At 34.5% G+C, this 22,027-nt stretch overlaps 1 protein-coding gene and 1 long non-coding RNA gene across 2 annotated transcripts in view; one reads left to right on the forward strand and one right to left on the reverse strand.

Annotated features, from left to right (window-relative positions):
* LOC139958336 (uncharacterized) overlaps window positions 1-9,940 on the forward strand; it is a 102,911-nt gene extending 92,971 nt beyond the window's left edge. The window contains exons 2-3 of the long non-coding RNA XR_011789764.1: window positions 113-270; window positions 9,116-9,940. This is a non-coding gene — a long non-coding RNA (uncharacterized lncRNA). The remainder of the gene's footprint in view (window positions 1-112; window positions 271-9,115) is intronic.
* Window positions 1-22,027, reverse strand: part of LOC139958331 (receptor-type tyrosine-protein phosphatase-like N) — a 136,453-nt gene that overhangs the window by 83,819 nt on the left and 30,607 nt on the right. Inside the window, exon 6 of the mRNA XM_071955319.1 lies at window positions 2,440-2,535. Coding sequence (XP_071811420.1) covers window positions 2,440-2,535 — 96 coding nt within the window. The remainder of the gene's footprint in view (window positions 1-2,439; window positions 2,536-22,027) is intronic.

Raw genomic sequence — 22,027 nt, forward strand, 5'->3', positions numbered from 1 at the left:
GATAAATAGTCTGCCCTGATTTTAGCTTTGACTGAGGATTTTAGCTTTGTTTGACAAATTATTTACAGTGTTTCAAAAGACAGACTAATGCAGATTTCTTTCATCTTTGCAGATATTCATCGGGTACAGAGGATTATTTATTCTTCGGGAGAGACGGACTATTTATCTTACTTTGCTTGATGTACTTATTCCCTCGGGTATTATAGTTATCAGGAACATGACGTTAAAACATGAACTGATTCTGCAGGGATGATACTTCTCGAGAACAAAGTGAGTTTTAGTAGTAATATTAAAGATCTTTTTACTCTTCTTGTTTAGATTCAGTTTGGAAGAATCATTAAGCATACTCACCATTCACAGAGTATCATTAAACATACTCACAATTCACAGAGTATCATTAAACATACCCACCATGCACAGAGTGTCATTAACCATACTCACAGTTCACAGAGTATCATTAACTATACTCCCAATTCACAGAGTATCATTAACCATACGCAAATTTCACAGAGTGCCATTAAACATACTCACAATTCACAGAGTATCATTAAACATACTTACAATTCACAGAGTGTCATTAACCATACTCACCATTCACAGAGTGTCATTAACCATACTCACAATTCACAGTGTCTCCATACTCACAATTCACAGTGTCATTAACCATACTCCCAATTCACAGAGTGTCAGTAACCAAACTCACCATTCACAGAGTGCCATTAAACATACTCACAATTCACAGAGTTTCATTAACCATACTCATAATTCACAGTCTCCTTAAACATACTCACAATTCACAGAGTATCATAAACCATACTCACACATCACAGAGTATCATTAACCATACTCACAATTCACAGTATCATTAACCATACACACAATTCACAGAGTATCATTAAACATACTCACCATTCACAGAGTGTCATTAACAACACTCACAATTCACAGAGTATCATTTAACATACTCACCATTCACAGAGTGTCATTAATCATACTCACATTTCACAGTGTCATTAACCATACTCACAATTCACAGAGTATCATTAAACATACTCACCATTCACAGAGTGTCATTAACAACACTCACAATTCACAGTGTCATTAACCATACTCACAATTCACAGTCTCCTTAAACATACTCACAAATCACAGAGCACCTCTCAACCACAACATAGTTTCCCTCTTACATGATAACAAGGAGATCTTTTTATATCGGTGACTTTCATGTAGTATTCACCACATCTTGTAGTAATCTATTTAAATGAAAATGTAACAGCTAATTCCACTACCAGCCAGCCAGCCAGCTATCCAGCCAGTCAGCCAGACATTTCATGATAAGTTCTTAAATAACATGTAAGATAAGGTTTCTCTAACCAGATTAATATTTTCCAGCTGTTTCTTTATGTATTAAATCAAAGTAGTTGCAAATTTGTCAGCCACTGGAGTATATCGATTTCTACTGACTTAGATAATTACTTTCTGCTTGAGAGCTTCTCCTCTCAGACTGCCCAAATTTGAAATACTCATCAATTAAATGTTGACCAGAGAACCCACATGTACCCCCACAGCAGAAAGGGGTACGTACATGTCTGCATGGAGCGTACACGGCAGGTTATAACCTAAATGCACAGGAATCAATTCACATTTCCTGTCACAAGTCACTCTTTTTGAAAAATAATAATCACATGACTAATAAATCATTGGTTCTGTGTAACAGGGACACCAATAATGTCATTAAGCTGGATTAATTAAGAAATTACCCCACCCATCATCACATTTCAAACCCTCTATAAGTTTTCTGTTGTATTTTGAAGACATTTAATGTTTAGATACTTAGCTTTTTTCAAAAATATTTGTTTCAAAATAATCTACACATACTAAACCTAATCACTGTGATATCCCCTCATCCTCCTTGTTCCTCTTTCCTCCCCAATGCCTGGTGACACCCCTCTCCATCCATGTTCTTCTCCCCTCCATAATGCTTTGTGACACCCCCTGATCCTCCTTGTTCCTCTTTGCTCCCCAATGCCTGGTCATACCCCTCTCCATCCATGTTTCTCTTCCTCCCCAATGCCTGGTGACACCCCTTCATCCTCCTTGTTTCTCTTCCCTCCCCAATGCCCTGTGATACCCCTCTCCATCCACGTTTCTCTTCCCTCATCCTTCGTCCTTCTGTTACATTATTTTTTTTATTTACTTTTCTTTAAATGTTTTATTCTGAGATGTAACTCACGAGAAATTCATAGAAATCAAAAAGGTTAGGCAAAACTCATGGAATACCCACAAATTCGCTCATCCCAGTTTTTTCTTCATTATCTGAACAGACGTCACTCAACTGGCTACTGAATGAGATTGTCATGCAAAATAAAACATAGATACCTCTCAAATAGTACCAAAAATAATAAATCTGTAAAATAAGCTAAGAAATAAAAGTCATACATGTCTCGACATCCTCTGCTTTCTTCTCTACTTGTCCTACTTGTCCCGTCAGAAACAGCTCCTTCTCCTGAAAATCTCCCGACTGCTTTAAAGTTTCTGAAAAATACAGATGAAAGAGACAAAAAAATGAATACAGATATAAGAATAAAAGAAAGAATTAAAAAAAATATAACAAATACAGATAAAAGAGACAAAAATATGAAATACAGATATAAGAATAAAAAACAAAGATTTAAAAAATAAAACAAATACAGATAAAAGAGACAAAACATGAAATACCTTCAAAAGTCAAGTGAAAACTAACAGCACTCATATTTTTTTTTTTTTAATCCTTGAATATATATCTAAATTTTGAACAATCATAAAACACAAAAAGTAAAAACTATGACTGCCTCATTAAACATCACATGAATATTTATTTGAAATTTATACCATTCCATCTTGTACTTGCCGTTGTGGCAGACTGTGTCAGGAAACAGGGAAATTTAGGAAATGAATTCTACTCGATAGAATAAAGGTCGTTACCAAACTTATAGAAAATGTTGAATTTCACTATAAAACAAAATACCTTGACCTTGGAATTGATTTGATTTTCTGCATGAAACTCATCACTACTGAATGTACACTACAGTATTTAACTGTGTCTATTCATATGTTTGCTGTCTAATGATGTTTATGATGTCATTTCTACCATGATTAGAGCTTAAAATACATATATATATTTTCTGAGACGGTTTCTCGCTTCATCGATGTCAGAAAAGTCTTCTTGATAAAATCCATCATTTTCATATAGCAGTGAAAGCTCAGTTTTGAAATTCAGCAAACTAATTTATACAATTGTTCAAAGTGGTTTTACCTTGCCTCTAAATATGTGTAATGTGAATTTTATGTACTTTATCAATGATATGTTAGATAGCTATCAGATATATCACATGATTACTTATCACGTCATGTAAACTGATAAAATGGAATTATAATATTTGATAGGATAAAATGCTGTTTTTAAAATATTAAGTTATATATATACTGTTATATATATACTGTTTTTAAAAATGCTGTTTTTAAAATAATATTTGATAGGATAAAATGCTGTTTAGTTTTATGAAGGTTTTATAGATAGCATTACATCACATCAGTTTTATGATGGGAATATCAATCAAGTAACATTTTGGTATTATTATTTTATAATATTACTGATGACACCTTAATATCATATGAAATTATTATTGATGATACACTCATGGTATTACTGATGGTGCTTAGTAATCTGCGTGCTATATGATTATCAATCACTTAATACTTTGGTATTATTTCATGTTACTGATAATACCTTAATATCATATGAAAGTATTCTTGATGATACACTTGAGATATTACTGATGGTGCTTAGTAACATGAGTGCTATATGATAATCAATCAAGTACAGTAATACTTTGGTAAATATTATTTCATGCTATTGATGATAGGCTTAATATCATATGAAAGTATTATTTATGATGTCATGAAGTTATTACTGAATGCAATGTGATGATCACTATTATTCAGTACTCAAGTTTTGTGTAGCAGTTTTAAAGGCCCTGAACTTTCCTTTACAAAATACTACAGTTCCTGTGTAAAAACAACTGCTATACATCTTTACACTTGTATAGCAATTTGTCTATTCTGTATAGCAATTAGTCTATTTTGTATAGTAATTTGTCTATTTTGTATAGCAATTTGTCTATTTTGTATAGCAATTTGTCTATTTTGTATAGCAATTAGTCTATTCTGTATAGCAATTTGTCTAGTTTGCATAGCATTTTGCTATGCCATACTGGATAAATTATTCCCTGAATGGTATTATTACTTTATGATGTCATTGATGATATCTTAAATTAAATTAAAGTATTCATATTGATGATCTACTGGAGTTATTACTGATGGTACTGATACTAACAGTATGTGCTTAGCAATCATGTAATGCCTTAGTATAGATTATATAATGTTGTTATTAAATATTAATGGTATCTTGATATCCTAGCTCTATGGAGGTACTTAAATGATAATGTATTGAAGATATTTCTAAAAGTATTATATCATCATTCTCATGAAGTGATTACGAACCACGATATACTTTAATATTACTACTGCAATGCTTTCAAACTTTACTGATGATATCATAACAGATATATAATAAAGGTGTTATTGATAAATGAATTGTATCATTAATTAATTGCTCATTAATTTTCATTTGGTAAACAAACCTTAGGAGCATACATGTATTAATTAGTTTGATCAGTTCCACTTTTATTTTTAGTAATATCTGGAAGGTCTGTTGAAATTGCTGACCGAAGTGTTGACAATATCACCATTCAAGCACTCCTTCCACACATAAAATTATTATTTGATCATAATTCAGGCAGGAAATACAATTCATTTGTGTATTAGAACAGCCAAATAACAAACAAATTATATCCCCTGACATCTTTTTAACGATTGAGCAAACTTGCTGGGTGGTTTTTCCGAGTCCATTTACTGAGATATTTATGGCGTTCGACATACACACATACCAAAGCAAACTGATCTTCACATAGTTCCCTTCGGTCGGTGATAATATCACAACCCGGAGACAGTATGGTTGAAATCAATATTGCATCCATTTCTTGTAAGCTTGTCTTACAAACACAACACTACAGGAGCAAGTGTGTGGTGTTTTTCATCGGCGCCTAATTACCTCTCTCCTGGAAGTACAGTATAAACCCTAAACCCTACGGACATATGCACACTAGATCGGTGTTAACTTCATTACAGCATAGTAGTGTTCATATGACATTATACAATAATGTCTTCTCCAAGAAGAAATTAATCCTATTCACTGAAGCAAAACAATGTAAAGCAAAATGTTCTTGATTTCATTAAGTATGTTGCATTTTTGATGCAGGAAGTTAATTTGTTTGGGAAGTATTTCGGTATAAAATGGTATAAGCATAAGTCTGTGACAATTACTACAAGTACAAGATACAACATCTTTACTATATTAAAATGTCCTCTTCTCATGATTACTAATGAAAATTGTTATCAGCTATTCTGTAATTGTCCATTAATTCTACCATGCATCTCAGTATTAGCAAGTTTTCTCAATGTGTGTGTATACTATAAGTATGCTATTCTCTAATGTACATAAGAATTGTTACAGAAAGGTCTTTGCATGCAGAGAGTGAGATTCAGATTTGAATACATATTATATAAATTTAATTGATGCTCTTAAAGAGAGACCTATCAACCATTGGGATTTTATTTATTTATTTTTTTTTAAATTTAATCAATAATTGGTTTACATAACATGTCATAAGAATATTCATGATGAGATGCTTTGTTACTACAAAAGCTATGAAATTTCACAGAATAATAATGCTTATAAATGTAACAACTTCAAATATTTACACTTTAAACTTAACAATCTCAATCATTCACACAAACTGAAAGGGGATCAGTTAGAGATACAGACAGGGGTGGGGGTTGGGCTGAGCGGTGGTGGAATATACACGATTATATTTGAGGCAGTTTGTACTATTTTCTTTGAATTATACGAGTAGTACAACTGCATGAGACACATGAATGATTGACTATGAGAACCATTACATAGTCAGTACTAGTTCTCCTGGGAGCATCACAGTGTTTACAAATCTTTATTCTATAGTAGCCTATAACATGTTACACACCATCTGCAAAAATTGTTTGTTCTTCCAACAATTCCAACCTCAATCCTTTTCATTCTTTCTTTCCACTTTGTAATTTTATTTTATTTTCCTTGACTGTTTATTCCTATTGATAGGTTACATTATAGCAGCTTGCAAACCAAACACCTATTATAGTCATTCGACTTTGTAGCTTTCACGGACATTTTGCAGACCTTGTTTTGAAAAAGAAAGAAAAAAACATTTCAAGGATTCAAATCTATTCTCTTATCTAATGAAGACAATCTTTTTTATATAAAAAAAAAAGTTAATTACCTGGCAAAAAAGGAAATAAAACCATTCCACTTGACTGGGCCTTCCATTAGCAATTTTAAGTAAAACAATTCATGCAGTTTAAAAGCTACAATATAACAGAGAAAAAGTCTGCATCACTCACTCGTAAATGAACTCTGCAGATCGGTGAAATCACTTTCAAAATATCAAATAAAAAACACCTTCCATTCCTCCCTTGAATTTCAATCTCTTTAGGGAAATTAATGCATGAAAAATGTATGTTTATGGCTACAGAAATGGCCTTAAATACTGAAGCCGCTGATGATGGTATTATTTGGTATTATTTTTATTATGTTAATGTGGTATGAACTTAAACAGGCCACAGGAACTTATAGGGTACTGTATATTGGGTCTGATCTATGAATATTCATAGGAATGACTTTTAAGAAAATTTGCTGGCGTTTCCTTTCAAAATGGAGACATTCTTTGAATGTTTTTTGGGAAAAGTTGAAGATAATTTTCCATTTTTATAACATATAAATTGAATAAGCTGGATAATAGGAAGACTAGTTTGGTAGTTGTTCTAATCAGAAATGGAATCTTGAACCTTATAAGACAATCCCTAATATTTGTAAGAACAGCCCTACGATACAGTAGTTCTTGTATTTTGAATTCAGTAAAATTGAATTATATGAATGATTTATAAACAAGGTAAAGAGTTTGAGGCAGAAATTACTGCAAAAATATCAATGTATGATAAATGAATTATATCTTCTCTTCACTAAATTGATTAAACAGAATATTAAACATTATTAGTCCATAAAATTTGATAAAAATCAATCAGTGAAGAGAGGCTCCATTCTGTTTATTTACATCTGGGATTTGTCTTTGAATCCAATCAGGATAATTAGGTAAGACTTCAAAAACATAAATCTGCAGAATCTGTTCCATAAAGGATTCCACTACCCAGCCCCCCCCCCTCCCCCTGCAGGATAAAATTGCATGCTAAATCTACTAATTACAAAACAAAGGGAATAGAATGGAAACTTAGATTCATACAGGCAGTTCACTGGGGTTGCCACATACGGCTCCAAATGATCGAGAAATGTTCTCTTTTGGGATGGAATATGCAAATAGGATGAAACAGATCTGTAGACGAAACATGCATCAGTAACTCAAGAAGGAATAGGAAACCACACACACTTAGTTGATGCCACTTCCTCCACAGAAATCTGTCTAGAATAGCATACTGTACTGCAAATACCCCAAAACTTATCGCTGTCCGGGTCATCTCAAACTTCCTGGGTCATCTCCCACTTCCTGTAGAACAGGCCAACTGGTAAGGTATGGAAGGGACAAAATAATTGCTAAGTTGTAAAGTTTCTTTAAAATTAACAGGAAGTTGTATTTGCTTTAAATATGGTTTGCAACTCAACGTTTAACAGATGAACAATGCAGATCCCAAGATTATTATCAGTGACTGTAAACCACAGAACTCCCACCAGGAAGAATCAATTATGACAATAAACTTATAACAGTTAATTCATTTTGAGGGACACAGAATATTTCTATTGAATTAAATTATTAATAACTCCTACAACCAAATTTTAGAATTAGCATATAAAATATAAATGAGTAAACAATGAGAGATATCCAACCTTGTATAAAATTCAATAAACTCAGGGGTGCAAGAGGTTCATAGAAAGATAGATTCGGACGGGAGAGGGGGACCTTAGAGAGGGTGATTGGGGGTGCAGAGCAAGAATGTTACTAGTACTACCAGCTAGGGTAGATAGGGGTGCATACAGTATGTATAGGAGACAGGTGCTAGGAGAATAATGAAGTAAATACCTAAAATATTACCAACTGAATGCCACTTGGCAGTGATAACAAATACCTCTCTGGTGTTATCTGAACCTCAAAGTAAATCAAACTTTTCGATATTAATTTTAAACTGACTCAGATATCATGAAAAGTGAAAGTTACCAACTAGTACACTATTCTCGTACAGCCAACAACAATGGTACTAATAAGTAGTGTTCCCATTTCCTTGAATCACACCAACATGAGCCGGATCTTCCAACAGGATTTTATGGCTGATACTATTCCACTGCATATCACTGATACATCAAAATTAAATAATAGAAATTAATGACCTCTCATTCACCCCACAGATTTGTTGCACAGAAGCCCAAAACAATATTTGTTCACCATTTATTTGAAGGATGGCACATGAACTACATTCCCAACAGGAAGAAGAACGACACTAATACCTGTTTTACACCGTGTCAAGAGTGGGACCGAATCCAAGTGCACAAAATGTCAAAGATCTATAGTTTCAAAACATAAAAGCAATCCTGTGAATAATTCCTTTTACATCCAAAGAAATTTGATGCCCAAATCTTTCTGACTTCTTAGCACACAATTCAAAGCTCCTCACTTTAATACTGAGCACACATTCATTAGTCGTACAGTTACCACCCGGTAACACCGAATTCCAAAAAACGTACAAATATTCAAAATAAGACCAACACCAATTGATGAAGTACTATCGACCATATGACATACACAGATGATCATTTTTCACTCCCACTCAATTCCTCACGGGATGCACTTTCAATATGTATCTTAAAACCAGTTGGTAGGTGTGCTTGAAAAGCTGCTCGTATTCAACGAACAGATTTTTTTTATTATCTTCTTCCTTTTTTCCCTCGGATGGTGTGGAGGAAGCCGGAGGCGATTAACGTGACGTCACTGCTGAGAGAAATACACCCGGTGATATTGGTGCGTTTAGTAATGATTAAGCAATGAATTGGAATAACATGACCTTCGAGCACAAAAACGTTGGCTTCTTTCATCGTACTGGCTAGTATGGTAGATGGAGGATATAAAGCATTTAGCGACATCTGAATATGAGGATGACCTAATTTAATGAGAGCTAAAGCTATCTGACAGGTGGCGTAAGCCCCAGCAGTCTCTCTCCAAATTCCACGAGAAACAAATATTCAGAAAAGAACGTCTCATTTGGCCCAAAAAGTGATGATTAAAAGAAGGAAAAATGAGAAATGACTATGCAAGGAAGAAAAGAGGTTATTAAATACTTTTGAAGTCAATTGTTAAAGAAATTAAAAGATACTTCTTAATTGCAATAATCATTAATTACTGTAATATAGGACACAGCTTGGATAAAGGTTGTGAATTAAACCATGACAATAGTCAAGAGCTTCCTGAAGTGTACTTGTATTAAAGATGTGAAAAAACTGTTCTTACTGAGCATTGAACGGTATCAGTACTTTGGAGAATTGAACAGTATCAGTACTTAGGGGAACTGAACAGTATCAGTACTTTGGGGAATTGAACAATATCAGTACTTTGGGGAATTGAACAGTATCAGTACTTTAATCTGAAGCTGATGAAACAGAATTCCTCTGCTTTTAGTTGAAGCTGAAACACAACCATAACATCCTTTAAGTCATAAGTTCATTCTAGTTATCACTTTTACTTCATTTGATTGTGGCATATCCACTACTTTGATAATATGTTCTGAAAGGAATACTTATCTCCCCTCTCCCTCCTCCCCCCCCCCTTAACACCCACCCCTCATCAACACCTTGCTCATCCTTATCACCCATAATCTCTCTGGCTCAAGAAAGTTGCACATGAAAAAGAAAACATCCAAACATAAGCTAAGTTTATAGGAGGTTTACAAAAACTTCATAATCTGATGTCTGACCAAACCAATATTTTTCCCTTTTCTTCTCTCTTACTTGGTTTGTCCTTGACATGTGATCAAGTACGAATGACTGGTTAGCATTGTTCAATCACCATCAAAGTCTCAGCTTGCTTTCCAAGAAACTGATCTTTCTAGCTGGTTAATAAATTATTAAGACAATCACAATGAACAACATCTACAACTGGGAGCTTTACTGGGAGCTCTGTTTTGACCTATATTAAAGTGCAGTAAAATCACAACCAAATTCAAAGACTACTACTACTGTAGACCATTCGATCGTTTCTAATCAGGCTTTTTTCACAAGGGACAAATGCAGTTTGCTAAAAAAAAAAAACTGTTTTTTCTTCTCTTCTCTGCAAGTTGGCTTGCTAAAAAAATCACACAAAGAGAACAAAAAGTCATTTCTCCAGAGGGCAATGGTCAAGATGACTTTTGAGCATTTACTTTACTGATTTATAAAGTTATAGATAATTTTTCCAAAACTGGCTAGTTCTCCATTAATTTTGTACTTTTTCCTCATCCTTAATGGATATAACATTTCAATCTACTTATTCTAAACCAGGCAGTAACTGAAGTAAGTGCTACACAGTATCAACCTTAAAGATAAAAAGCATGCATAAAAGGAACCTTTTTCTTCTATAGATCTTCTGGGTTATTTTTTTCTGTTTCTTATATAATTTAATAACAGAGGTCCCTTTAAAGCAGCATTTTGCGTTGGGTCGCTTTTTTCCACCTTTTTAACATGTGCATCGATTTTTTTACATGTATCAATCATAAAACCGCAAACTAAGATACCATCCAAGTTTCACCCTGCCAAGAGCGTTAATTAGCGAGTAATTAACGATTTATATCGATAACGAGTAAAAGTGTCCTTGACAAAGTTTTCATATCTCCAAATCCACTAGTTTGAATTCCACCAATCAGTGAATAGTATCTTTATACATGAGCATTTTGCGTTTGGTCACCATTTTCTACTTTTTTGACATGTCCATCGAGTTTTTTACATACATTTTTACATACATTTTACATACATCGAGTTTTTTACATCACAAAACAGCAAATTAAGATATTAGCCAAGTTTGTCCCTGCCAAAAATGTTAATTGGCGAGTATTCCACATACAAAATTAAATCGCATTCAGTTCCCAAACCCACTAGTTTGAATTCAACCAATCAGAGATGCAGGTTTAGTTATGAGCCGTTGCTAAAAATAGATTCAAGACTTTGCGTTGGTACAACCAGGGAGTTGTTATGCAACACCCTGGTACAACTGCCATATAGACTGTACACAAATCGAGCGTGGTGTTATATTACGTATCTGTCAATGACGTTCGTAGTGTTTAAATATTCATATTATGGGCGAGGTTTATTGGGTTCCCAACGGAAAATATCTTGGAGAACAACAAAGTTGAAAGTTGCAATTTTTTCGACTTTTATGCCACCATTTGAAGTAAAATATAAATAGATAAGCTAGTTATGTATGTTGTTATGGCATAGTGGAGTCAGTGAGGTTGAGAAATATCATGAAAAAGGACGCAAAATGCTGCTTTAAAGCTGTTTTTCTTTTCTCTGTTTTTTTTTCTCTTTTTTTGCCTTTAGTCGATGACTTCACCAAATCTACCGAGTAGTATTAAGATAATATTGTGATTTATCAAAACTAAGGCAAACTCTTAGATTTTTGTTTCAAATAAATTTGATATGCCCAGCATTTAATTTCCTGGCCAACTTTTTGGCTGATATTATCAATCACATCCAGAAATAAAGTCGGACATGTTTTCGTTTCTAAAATTTACTTCAATATTTTGAACATTACTTTAACTTTCCATGCTAACGAATTCAACTGTCGACAGTGTTTAGGATCAAATCGTGTCAGAAACAGACCAAAATCAACTCCAAAAGATGACCCAAAGAAAGACACTGACCCCACTTCTTTGCACTATTCATTTTGCCTTCATTCATGTGTTTCTCCTTTATTTTCTCAGTGTCATTGGGTTGAAAGTCAGTCGTACATTCTGGTATAGAATTTACAAAACATTAAAGCCACTGAACTTCATTTTGAAGATTCTGGGCTTTTAATTTTTTGAATGTCAAAAGTGTGTAGTTGAAGGATTTTTTTAGTGTCAAGTGGACCCTTTTACAGTTAATTAGTGATCTTAGAATGAATAAATGCTTTAAGGATGTCTTAACCTTAATCAAAGTAGAATTAAACATTCCCAAACACTCATTATATTGAGAAAAACAATTATTGGAAATGGAGATGAAGCCCAAAATGATGGTTTAAACCCAAATTACCATCAGTAAGAACATCATGGTTGTTTCACTTAGAAACTGAGTTTTCTTTAAATAGATCACTGTTGCTATGTGGGAAGCCAATCTGTGTAAACTGCAATTGATGCAACATTTGGCTATAAAAAATTTCGCCCACGGACTAATTAATTAGTAACGAGATCATATACAGTATGATAAAGAATTAACAGGCGCTCAACCATAATCATGCATGAGCTAATGAGAAAGATGGCATCGTACTGTAATATCTGGTTCAGTCTACACAGAGAATATTACAATTCATGTTCAGTAGCAGAGGTGAATAAATGCATAGTATACAATGAGATTGCAGGAGATATATTGAGAAAAACAACATGAAATACTACATGGAGATATGGGAAGGAGGAAGGGCAACATGGTGACAATTTGTGCAACCGCTACCGGTACCCCAGTATAGGAATATAATAAGAGGCAAACCTGGCACCTAAAAGCCAGCCCAGATAATCTCTCAAGTTGTATAGGTTATACTTTAATAGGGGCCAGTAGTATAGCCAAACTGAGATTGTTAAAAGCGGGATGAGCACAAAAATCTGTCACTATGGTTACCAAAGGTGAAGATTTGTCTCGATAATGAAGCCCGCTAAGAAATACTGTTCTAGACGCTTTGGGTGGTAGATTGAGGATGGTCATTCATTGGAACTCTTGGGTCGCTAAAGGTGCACAATGGTTAAAAAAAGGGTAACATTTCAACCTGGACATGGTAGAGAAAAAGGGGGTTGTAGTGAGGAGATAGGTAAGCAAGGAAGTGAAGTAAATTCCTATAATAACAGCTATTGGTTGCTAGGATTTCACCTTTCACAAAACAGTATGCTATTTTGTAAAAAGGTTATCTTCATTTGCTTTCAATTCAATTCAATTCAAAAAGGCTAGTAATGGCCTATAGCCTAATAACACCAATAGTCTGAGCTAGCAGCCTATGCTACAGTTAATGTAACCAAACAGGAAAGACCTAATGGCATGTAAACACTAACAAAAGGTCAACAATAGTTTATCAGTGATTTAAATCTGTACAAATAACACTTTGTAGATCGCAAAAATGTCTGCTGCCCCCATCCTCTGGATGGAGGGCAGAAATACTATTAGGAATTAGAGTATACTGCAGGACAATTACAAGCAAGGAAGCCATAACAACATCAACCAATGTTAAATTACTGAACATGATCAGTTTACACTGACACCTGACCTTCAAAACTAGTTTCTACCTCAATATTTATAACTCAAATATTGGGGCAAAAAGACTGAAGGTCCTTTAAACTCTACCAAGCATGCTTTCTGTCTTATCTGGAATTATGTAAAGCCTTAGAGGCAAAAGTCAAGTTCCTTGATGTGCCGAAGAAAAAGTCAAAGATTCTTCCAATATGAGATGCTTACAAGTATTGACTACAACTTCTCTACAGTAAACTACATCTTCTTCCGGATGACTCTTAACATAGAGCAGGCACAAAGTGATGACGTCAACAGATTTATTTCCAGCAATTCTGATCTTTCGGTTGTAGCATCAACAGCGAGTGATTCTGTTTCCTCATCCCACTCCTCGCAATCAATCACATCAAATATAAACAGCAGCCATAAAAGACAGAACAATGTAGTGTCAACAAGATATATGCTGCAGGAGATCTACTACACAAATCCAATGAGAAACGAACATGAGAAAAGTAACGTTGAGAAACATTACTTTTTAAGGTTTTTCGCTTCATTTGTCCAATTCTTCCTACAATTTTAACAACTGCTACAAAGCTGGAAAAAAATTGGTGGGGGGGGGGGTTGTTGTTACAATATGATAAGACAAATGATGACAACTGCCTTTGTTCAGAATTTATGGAAAGCCTTGTGATTTATTCGAAGAGCAGATGAACGGTTGCCAAGGTTAGATATCATCAAACTAAAAACAGAGATAATATCTCATCTCCAAGGACATTTTGTGGTAAATTGTTGTTTTCACTGTGATCTTTGTATTTAGGAGTGTTCTGTTAAAAATATCATGTTTTCAATGTCACTTACAAGTGTACAAACACTTACAACTACAAACAGATCATTTTGGTAAGCTTTCAGTGTAAACATCCATAGTTACTATGTAAGATATATTTACATGTTGGTCAGTAGAACAAGGACGAGGGCAGTAGACTGGAAGTGGACTGTCACAGGATCAGGGTTAATAGGTTTCAGCTAATAGGCCTCAACACATTGGGAATATGACTGTACCAATGGTGTGCATACTAGTATTAAAAGTGATAACTGAAGTAAATTGGAGGCTGACTTGTAACTTAATGCTTGATCGACAGGGAGGGACTAAAACAGATGAAAATCATTCAACTTTGTTTCCTAAACTATGTAAATATTGCTTGAATACCTGCAACCACTTCTACTGTGTATGAGGCAAGTCTTTCAACAGAGAAGTACAATGCAGATGTCACAGGAGACTTTTCTGTATTAATACTTCTATTGTATTGAACACAGTGTACACGGTACAGTGTACAGTGTACACGGCACAGTGTACACCCAATTGTCCACAGCGTCGCTCGCAAATATTCATAGGATGTTCTTGTTTGTGAAGGATATATATGCAAAAGGAAACGTGTCCTATTGTTCATGGAAATGCACTTTCCTTCGGATATACCCTTAAATTTGTGCCTAATTAAGAAAATAAGATGGGACAACATCTGTTTTTCATGAATATTCATTGATATTAATTTCTAACTCTCTTCATCTGCATACTGACCTTAAAATGCTTTAAGAAAATAATCGCATAAAAAAAAAAAAGAAACACACCACTCAACTCAAACCTTAGCTTAAGACCTTTCACCAAGTCGTAGATTGATTTATTACCATGGAAACCTGACAAATACTTGACAACCTGATGGAGAAGTGGGGATGCCTCATCAATTTTCATTAATAGCACAAAATTAAACAGTAATTTGAGAGGTGCACAAGGAGAGAGTAGGGAAAATGTCCCTCCTCACATTCTCAGGTGGGCAAAAAGAGGGCTTAATTTGTTACTGTTTAAATACAATTGTGTGAATTATACATCTCCTGTTAGATTATGTCGTTTAGATCTAGAGAAAGTGATATTCTCTTATATACTGTAGACAACATTTGAAAATCTTCATGAGTCTTGGTTTGGAAATGAGCAAGCACTAACGAGATATTACTTGTGTCCTCCAAAGTATTCCTAATAATTTCCCGGATGAGCATGCTTGAACCACAAAGCGACATCCATCAGGTATACTGCCCTCAACTTTAGACCTTCTCAACGCACCAAAGCTGCTGAGGAAGCTCCTGTGGGAACCAGCGGGGGAGGGGGCGATTCTAAAAAAACATGCATTCAAAATTTCTCTGTGGCCGAAGGCGCGCTATTATTCCACCATTGTAAATATCCAAAACTTACTGGTTTGCAGTGATGAGCTTACTTGTCTGCCCACAACCTTAGCACTCTTGTTCTACCATGCCTAGAAACTGAATGAACTGGTAACCTTTTAACACTGTGGGCCCTCTATGACTGGCCCCTTGGGTCAATGCCCATCCTTCTCATTCTACCAACCAAAGTGCCTACATCATTCTTCTTTTGTATGGATTATTTTTCTTAAATCGATCAGAACGGTTCCTTGATCTTTGTTTCCCATTTATGGGGAACAGGAATACTATTCCTATCCTTGCCACAGTAAACAAGAGTGCTTAGGTCATGGGGAGACAGGTAAGTGAGGAACGAAGTAAATGAAAAGGTTCTCTTGTTACTTTATTCAATAATTTACTTTATCTCATAATATATCACTACCAGGTTTCAGTCACCTATTTAAAGGCATCACATAAATATTCTCTCCTTGAAAAACAAAAAGAAATAACATTTAAATCTTTCATTTTGAAAGGCTAAGGAATCCTACATATAACATGTCCTCCTTTACAGTTGGGGTAAAAATAGCCTATTGAAAAATATTGTTTGTCTGTGTTCAAGGTCTTTTATGAACGGTAATATTCACAGTTAATTAGTTCATCTTACTGTTATGGAAATTATTTTAGGAAAAATACATTAGGGCACAAAGGAATTTCCTTTTTCTGATGAAATAATCTGCCAATATAGGGGAATAATAATAATAAAAAATTTATCACAAATCAGGATTCAAATGAATGTTATTCCATGATAAGGCATTTCATTAACAAGCAGACTCAACTTTCCATTCAAAATTTTCAACAAGTTTAACATAAATTGGCTTTTCTTTTTTAAACATATTGCAATAATATGAACCATAAACAAATTAGTCATCGTGATATGAATTTCCTACATCAGTTTTTTGCTTCATTAATTTATATTACTTGGTATTTGTCAACAAATTTGTCTCTAGAATAAAGTTGCTTTAAATTCTGACATCCAAATATTTAAAGAGAATAATAACTGAGTACAGTCACTCTTAGTTTGCACACAGCAGTATAGATAAACTCATTATCAACACCTTCATATTAAAATTCTTATATATCGGAAAAACGGATGTCGATAATTGTATGATATATCAGTTCAACCGTTCTTCGGTCGTTAAATATAAAAAAGAGAGCTATTTTGGGATTCGTGCAGATTCTACGGTTTTCCAGCAAAAAAAGGAGAAGAAAAACAGCCCAAGTTGTGTGTTTGCTACAGCTGTACACAGAGTACACTGTGAACGTTTGTTGAAAGCTTCAATTAAGCGAGTGGCATTCTGTCGATCAATGATATCTTAATTTAGCACTACCGACTGCACGCAAAGAGGGTGTAACGCTCCTAGTGACCAACGTTCTTTGACGTCATACTACCAGGAAAGACTCATTCTATCTGAGAAAGAAAAATGCCGCCGCACTCAAGAGGAGGAAATGAAGGAACTACTTATGTACAACACAAACTGGAGAATGAGATGGCTAAATACTGTGTTTGTGTGTTTGTGTACAGGGAAATGTAATGGGAGAAATCAACTGTTCATTGAAATTTAATTGCACAAACAACGCAATGAGCAAAGTGGGATGGGGGAAGGATGGGGGAAGGCGGGGGTGAAGAAAAGGACAGTTATTGCAAAAAATCGATTGAAGTCAGATGAGGGATGCCTACAGGAAGAGTTTTGGCCCAAGTTGGAGATGTAGAATCTTTAATTGGAGAATATAAAGAGTTTGAGAGGTTTAGACTTATAAAAGGAAGGACCATTTTGACAAGCTGTTCTACTCACATTAATGTACATGTAAATGAATGTTTAGGCAACACATCCAAAACTTGAGTAAGTCTTGGACATGAGTCAATGAATTGTTTGCAATTCAATATTAATGAAAACAACATTCTTGGGTTTTCCTTACGCTTTTCTTTTTTCTATCACATCTTACAATTCTGTCCTAATTTTAATCATATTTATCTTCCCTGTTCATGCTTTTCCAGTACTCTTTAAATCCGAAATGAAACTCACTTTATCTTCTCTTTTTTTTTTTTCCAGTATTCTTTAAATCATGCAAGGAAACTCATCTGTTCTCCATGTGTACTTTTTCTCTTCGTTTTTCTTTCTTATTCTTATCGTTTTTTATATTTTGTAGTTTGGCTTCAAACAGAGACTCATGAAATAGTCAATAGCATGCATATGTTGGACGTCATACAGTAAATGTCTCACGTCAAAGGAAGATATCCTTCACACTGACCTTTATCTGCGGCGATGACTGTTTAATTGGCAGGATTTTAAACTATTCTTTTAGTCCATGTCTTATTCGGAAGTATATTCATGAGCTGTCACAGAGGGAAGATCAGTGAAGTGAATGCAGGATATATATATATATATATATATATATGTATATATATATATATATATATATGTATATATATATATATATATATATATAATATATATATATATATATATATATATATATATATATATATATATATATGTATATATATATATATATATATATATATATATGTGTGTGTGTGTAAGAGAATGATGAGATTCTTTACACACCTGGCTTTTAAATAATGCTTCAAATGTTTGGAGAAGGGAGCTACCGCACAGGTGTGAGAATATGATATCCGCTAAATTGTTGGCACAAGTGATCCAGGAAAATTAACAGACATCAATAGACAACATGATCGGTAATGTGAAATTAGGCAGACTATTAATCAGGGGTAGACATGAAAGTTGGAGGTAGATGATAGGTATGGAGTAAGGTGACAGTACAATGATCAATGAGATAACATTGCATTAAAGTAGGTTAGATAATACCTGACTACAAAGATACCCACAAAATGAAGATGAGTAAAACTGACAGTATAGAGGGCGGTAAGCATGAAAGACGGCAACACTAAAGACAATAAGTGCTGTGGCCAGGAGGATAAAGACGGTGGCAATTTGAAGCAATGAGGCTTAGCAATCAGAAGGTTCGGGTTTCGACCCCCGGCCGGGTTATAGTATGGTGCGTTTTTCATCCAAGAGCAATCTACGGTTTTCCCATCAGAAATGACTTACTAAATTGAATAGATTTCAATATTTGAGTTGAATGTTGAACTGGAAGCCACCCGAAGTGAAAGTTGTAATCTATAAGCTCTTGTGGGCTTCTCTCACATTTGTGGTCGCTAAGCGTTGTAAAAATAACTGCCTGATTACTGTAATGATTGTCAAAGGAACCTGAGAAATAAGCTGCTGAGTTATTATCATCACACCTTACTACAAATTACTGTGAGGTACAGAAGTAGTAAAATTATTGAGCATAAGCATAGCTTTACAAGATTTGGTTCAAAATAAACAAACACTTCCAAAGGATGGACAACTTTTAGCAGAAACTACGGTAATATCTGATAGACATTACCAAGGAATGGAACCACTGGTCACCGAGTGGTAGAGCAAAAAGGAGGGCAGTAGATAGGAATTGACGATTCATTGAGGTGGTATAGTACTATTTAAGCAGTTACCAGATCAGTGTCTGCATGGTTTAGGGTGAAAATATCACAGTTGTGAGGAGACAGGGTAGTGAGTAGCGATTATTGATTAGCGAAATATATATCATTTAAGTTTTAGTAGCGTGCAAATTTAAACCTTAAAACTAATGAAATTCATATTATTTATGTCAAATCTGACTTTTAATTGATCTCATAAATAATACTAATTACTCCCAACCCAGCGTAAACGTAAGAATGAGTACAGTACATCATCTTCACAATAACATGTTTTTCTGGAAACTTTGTGAACAAAAATTAAAACAAATGATGATGTTTACCACATGTCTTGAAGAGCTTAAGTTTACCATCAAAATAGAATTGAATCCCAATTTGAAGAGTTGTTTTGTTTCTTTGAAATTAAACAGTTAACCTCGGCAAAAAATACTTGTTTCAAGTGGATGCTCATGAATTGAGAGGCAGCAGAGTTAGTTTTGATTGGATGTCTTGTAATGTCATATGTTAAATTAGAGAGAGTAAAAAAGAAAGAAGATGTATCCTGCAATGAAATGTGAACAAACAATAAAAATTGAGATAACTCTTCATTTTGAAATGATTCAAAAAGATGTCCCTGAATTCTTGAGTAAATAAAGTGTAAAAATATGGACAGTATCAAGACAAGGATACCATGATACCATGATATGAAGAGAGCTTAGCTGGAACAACTTGGGAAATCTTAATCAGATAATTGTCATTTTGTCAACTTCATTAAAATACTACTGTCTCTTTGAGATGAGTGCTCATAAAGTAATACTTAGCAAAATGTTGATCAAGTTTTATCTGCAGCTTTACAGAACCTTAAGATATAAATAACCTAGTAGTAAATACTAGTTTTATTTTGGTTAATTACTAAATTAGATAAAAACTCCCCCCCCCTCACCTGTCCTCCCATCCCTCCCTTCATCTCCCAGATTCACTAATGTTACAAAGAGTCTGAACATTATCGATATATACATATAATGTTACTTTCCTCAGAATTGTTAAAATCCTTCAAACCCTGTTTCTTCCTTTTACCAATGTAAGAGTTGTAGAAGGTCTATCAAATCTATCCATGATTTACCAATTTTAAAGAATGGTGATTTGTAAAACCAAGCCGTCACGTTCTACCAATCGCTGACGTAATTACTGTCGTTAGCCAAACCTGTTACATCCTGATTTAATTATATTTATGAATATTCATGATTGACGTGATCAGTTTTGCACATTCTGATAAATAACGCAGCAAGTGCAACAAGAGGTCAGGTAAAGGAAGACGAAATACTGTAGGGTTGACATATACCGATCCGAATATTTAAAACCAAATAATTGTTGCCAGTGATAAAGTTGTGCTGGATAAGTAGAAAGGCAGTGCAGTCATTTTTGTAGGAAAACAATTCTTCCTCTCTTCCCCCCCCCCCCCCATCACCACCAATCTATATCATTCAAAGACCCATGTGATTATACCATTTGGTTGTTTCCATGGTAAACAGTACAGTTTTGTCCAATGCAGATAGGGTTTGAGGGGAGGACAATTTTGTGTTCCATAAATTTAAAGTAATGTTGTTTCATTTACAATTCCTTGGTGCAGTTTTGGTGGAAAGAGTTGTATGTTCTACAGATATGTTATCTTTCCAGTACAATATCACAAGAATACCACAAAACTACCCAACCAGCAAAACTTTACCTCTGAACCCACAACACTGATCGACTCACTACCGGGCCAGTTACCACTTCCCCCACCTTCCGTAAAATTCTGACAGATACCCCTAAAAGTGACGGCTAATGTATTTACAAGTGACGATTATACCTGTCTCCATTCTTCATATGTATTCAAATCTGACAAGCATTTACATAACTTGGTGACAGTTTTAGTCCTTCACCCGCACTGACCCACTTCTGGCTCCAAGGACCACTGTCATTCCCGTGCTCTCACCAGACTGTGACATACTCAACATATAATGAAGCCTTAAAGTCCATCAGTATAATTCCTTCAAATTTTAGCAAAAAGCTAAAAGTAGACTGTTTCTTGAAATTTGAGAAAGGGTGACCAAAATCTGACCCAATTTCTAGCATATTTTGGCACAACACTGAGGACCATTTAATTAGAGTAGCCTTTTGTCTCTGGATGACAAGACTATCAAGTATTACTAAATATTGTATTGTGTAAATGTTTCAAATGAGAACCACTTAAAAAAAAAAAAAAAAAAAAATTATTCACCAAATGAGCGTTAATGATCCTGGAATTTCCAGTCGATTTAAAATAAACAATCCTCCACCCTGGCACTTGTCAATAGTGCTAATAATAACATGCTGATATTAAATCTATAATTTTTCAATATATCAGACTTTTTCCTGATCCTTATTTTAAATTGAAAGTTGATGTTGAAGCTAATAAACTGCATCGGTAACCGAGTTTAGTGTCATATATGATATCGAATATCGATGAAAATAGACTCGAGGAGGTTCACATTTAAACCAATTGTCAACCTGATACTCTCTAATTAGTACATCTTACTCTCCGAATGATTGATACACTTAATTATAATATTTTATTGCTCTCTCTCTCTCTGATTTCCTTCAATGACTGAATTCTCATGAATCACCCTCCAAAAAATCAGACATCAGGCGAACAAACATTTTTTTCGTTGTTGGATGCGGAATTTATGGTTGACTCA

The sequence above is a fragment of the Apostichopus japonicus genome, chromosome 18 (genome assembly GCF_037975245.1).
Source record: "Apostichopus japonicus isolate 1M-3 chromosome 18, ASM3797524v1, whole genome shotgun sequence".
NCBI lineage: Eukaryota > Metazoa > Echinodermata > Holothuroidea > Aspidochirotida > Stichopodidae > Apostichopus > Apostichopus japonicus.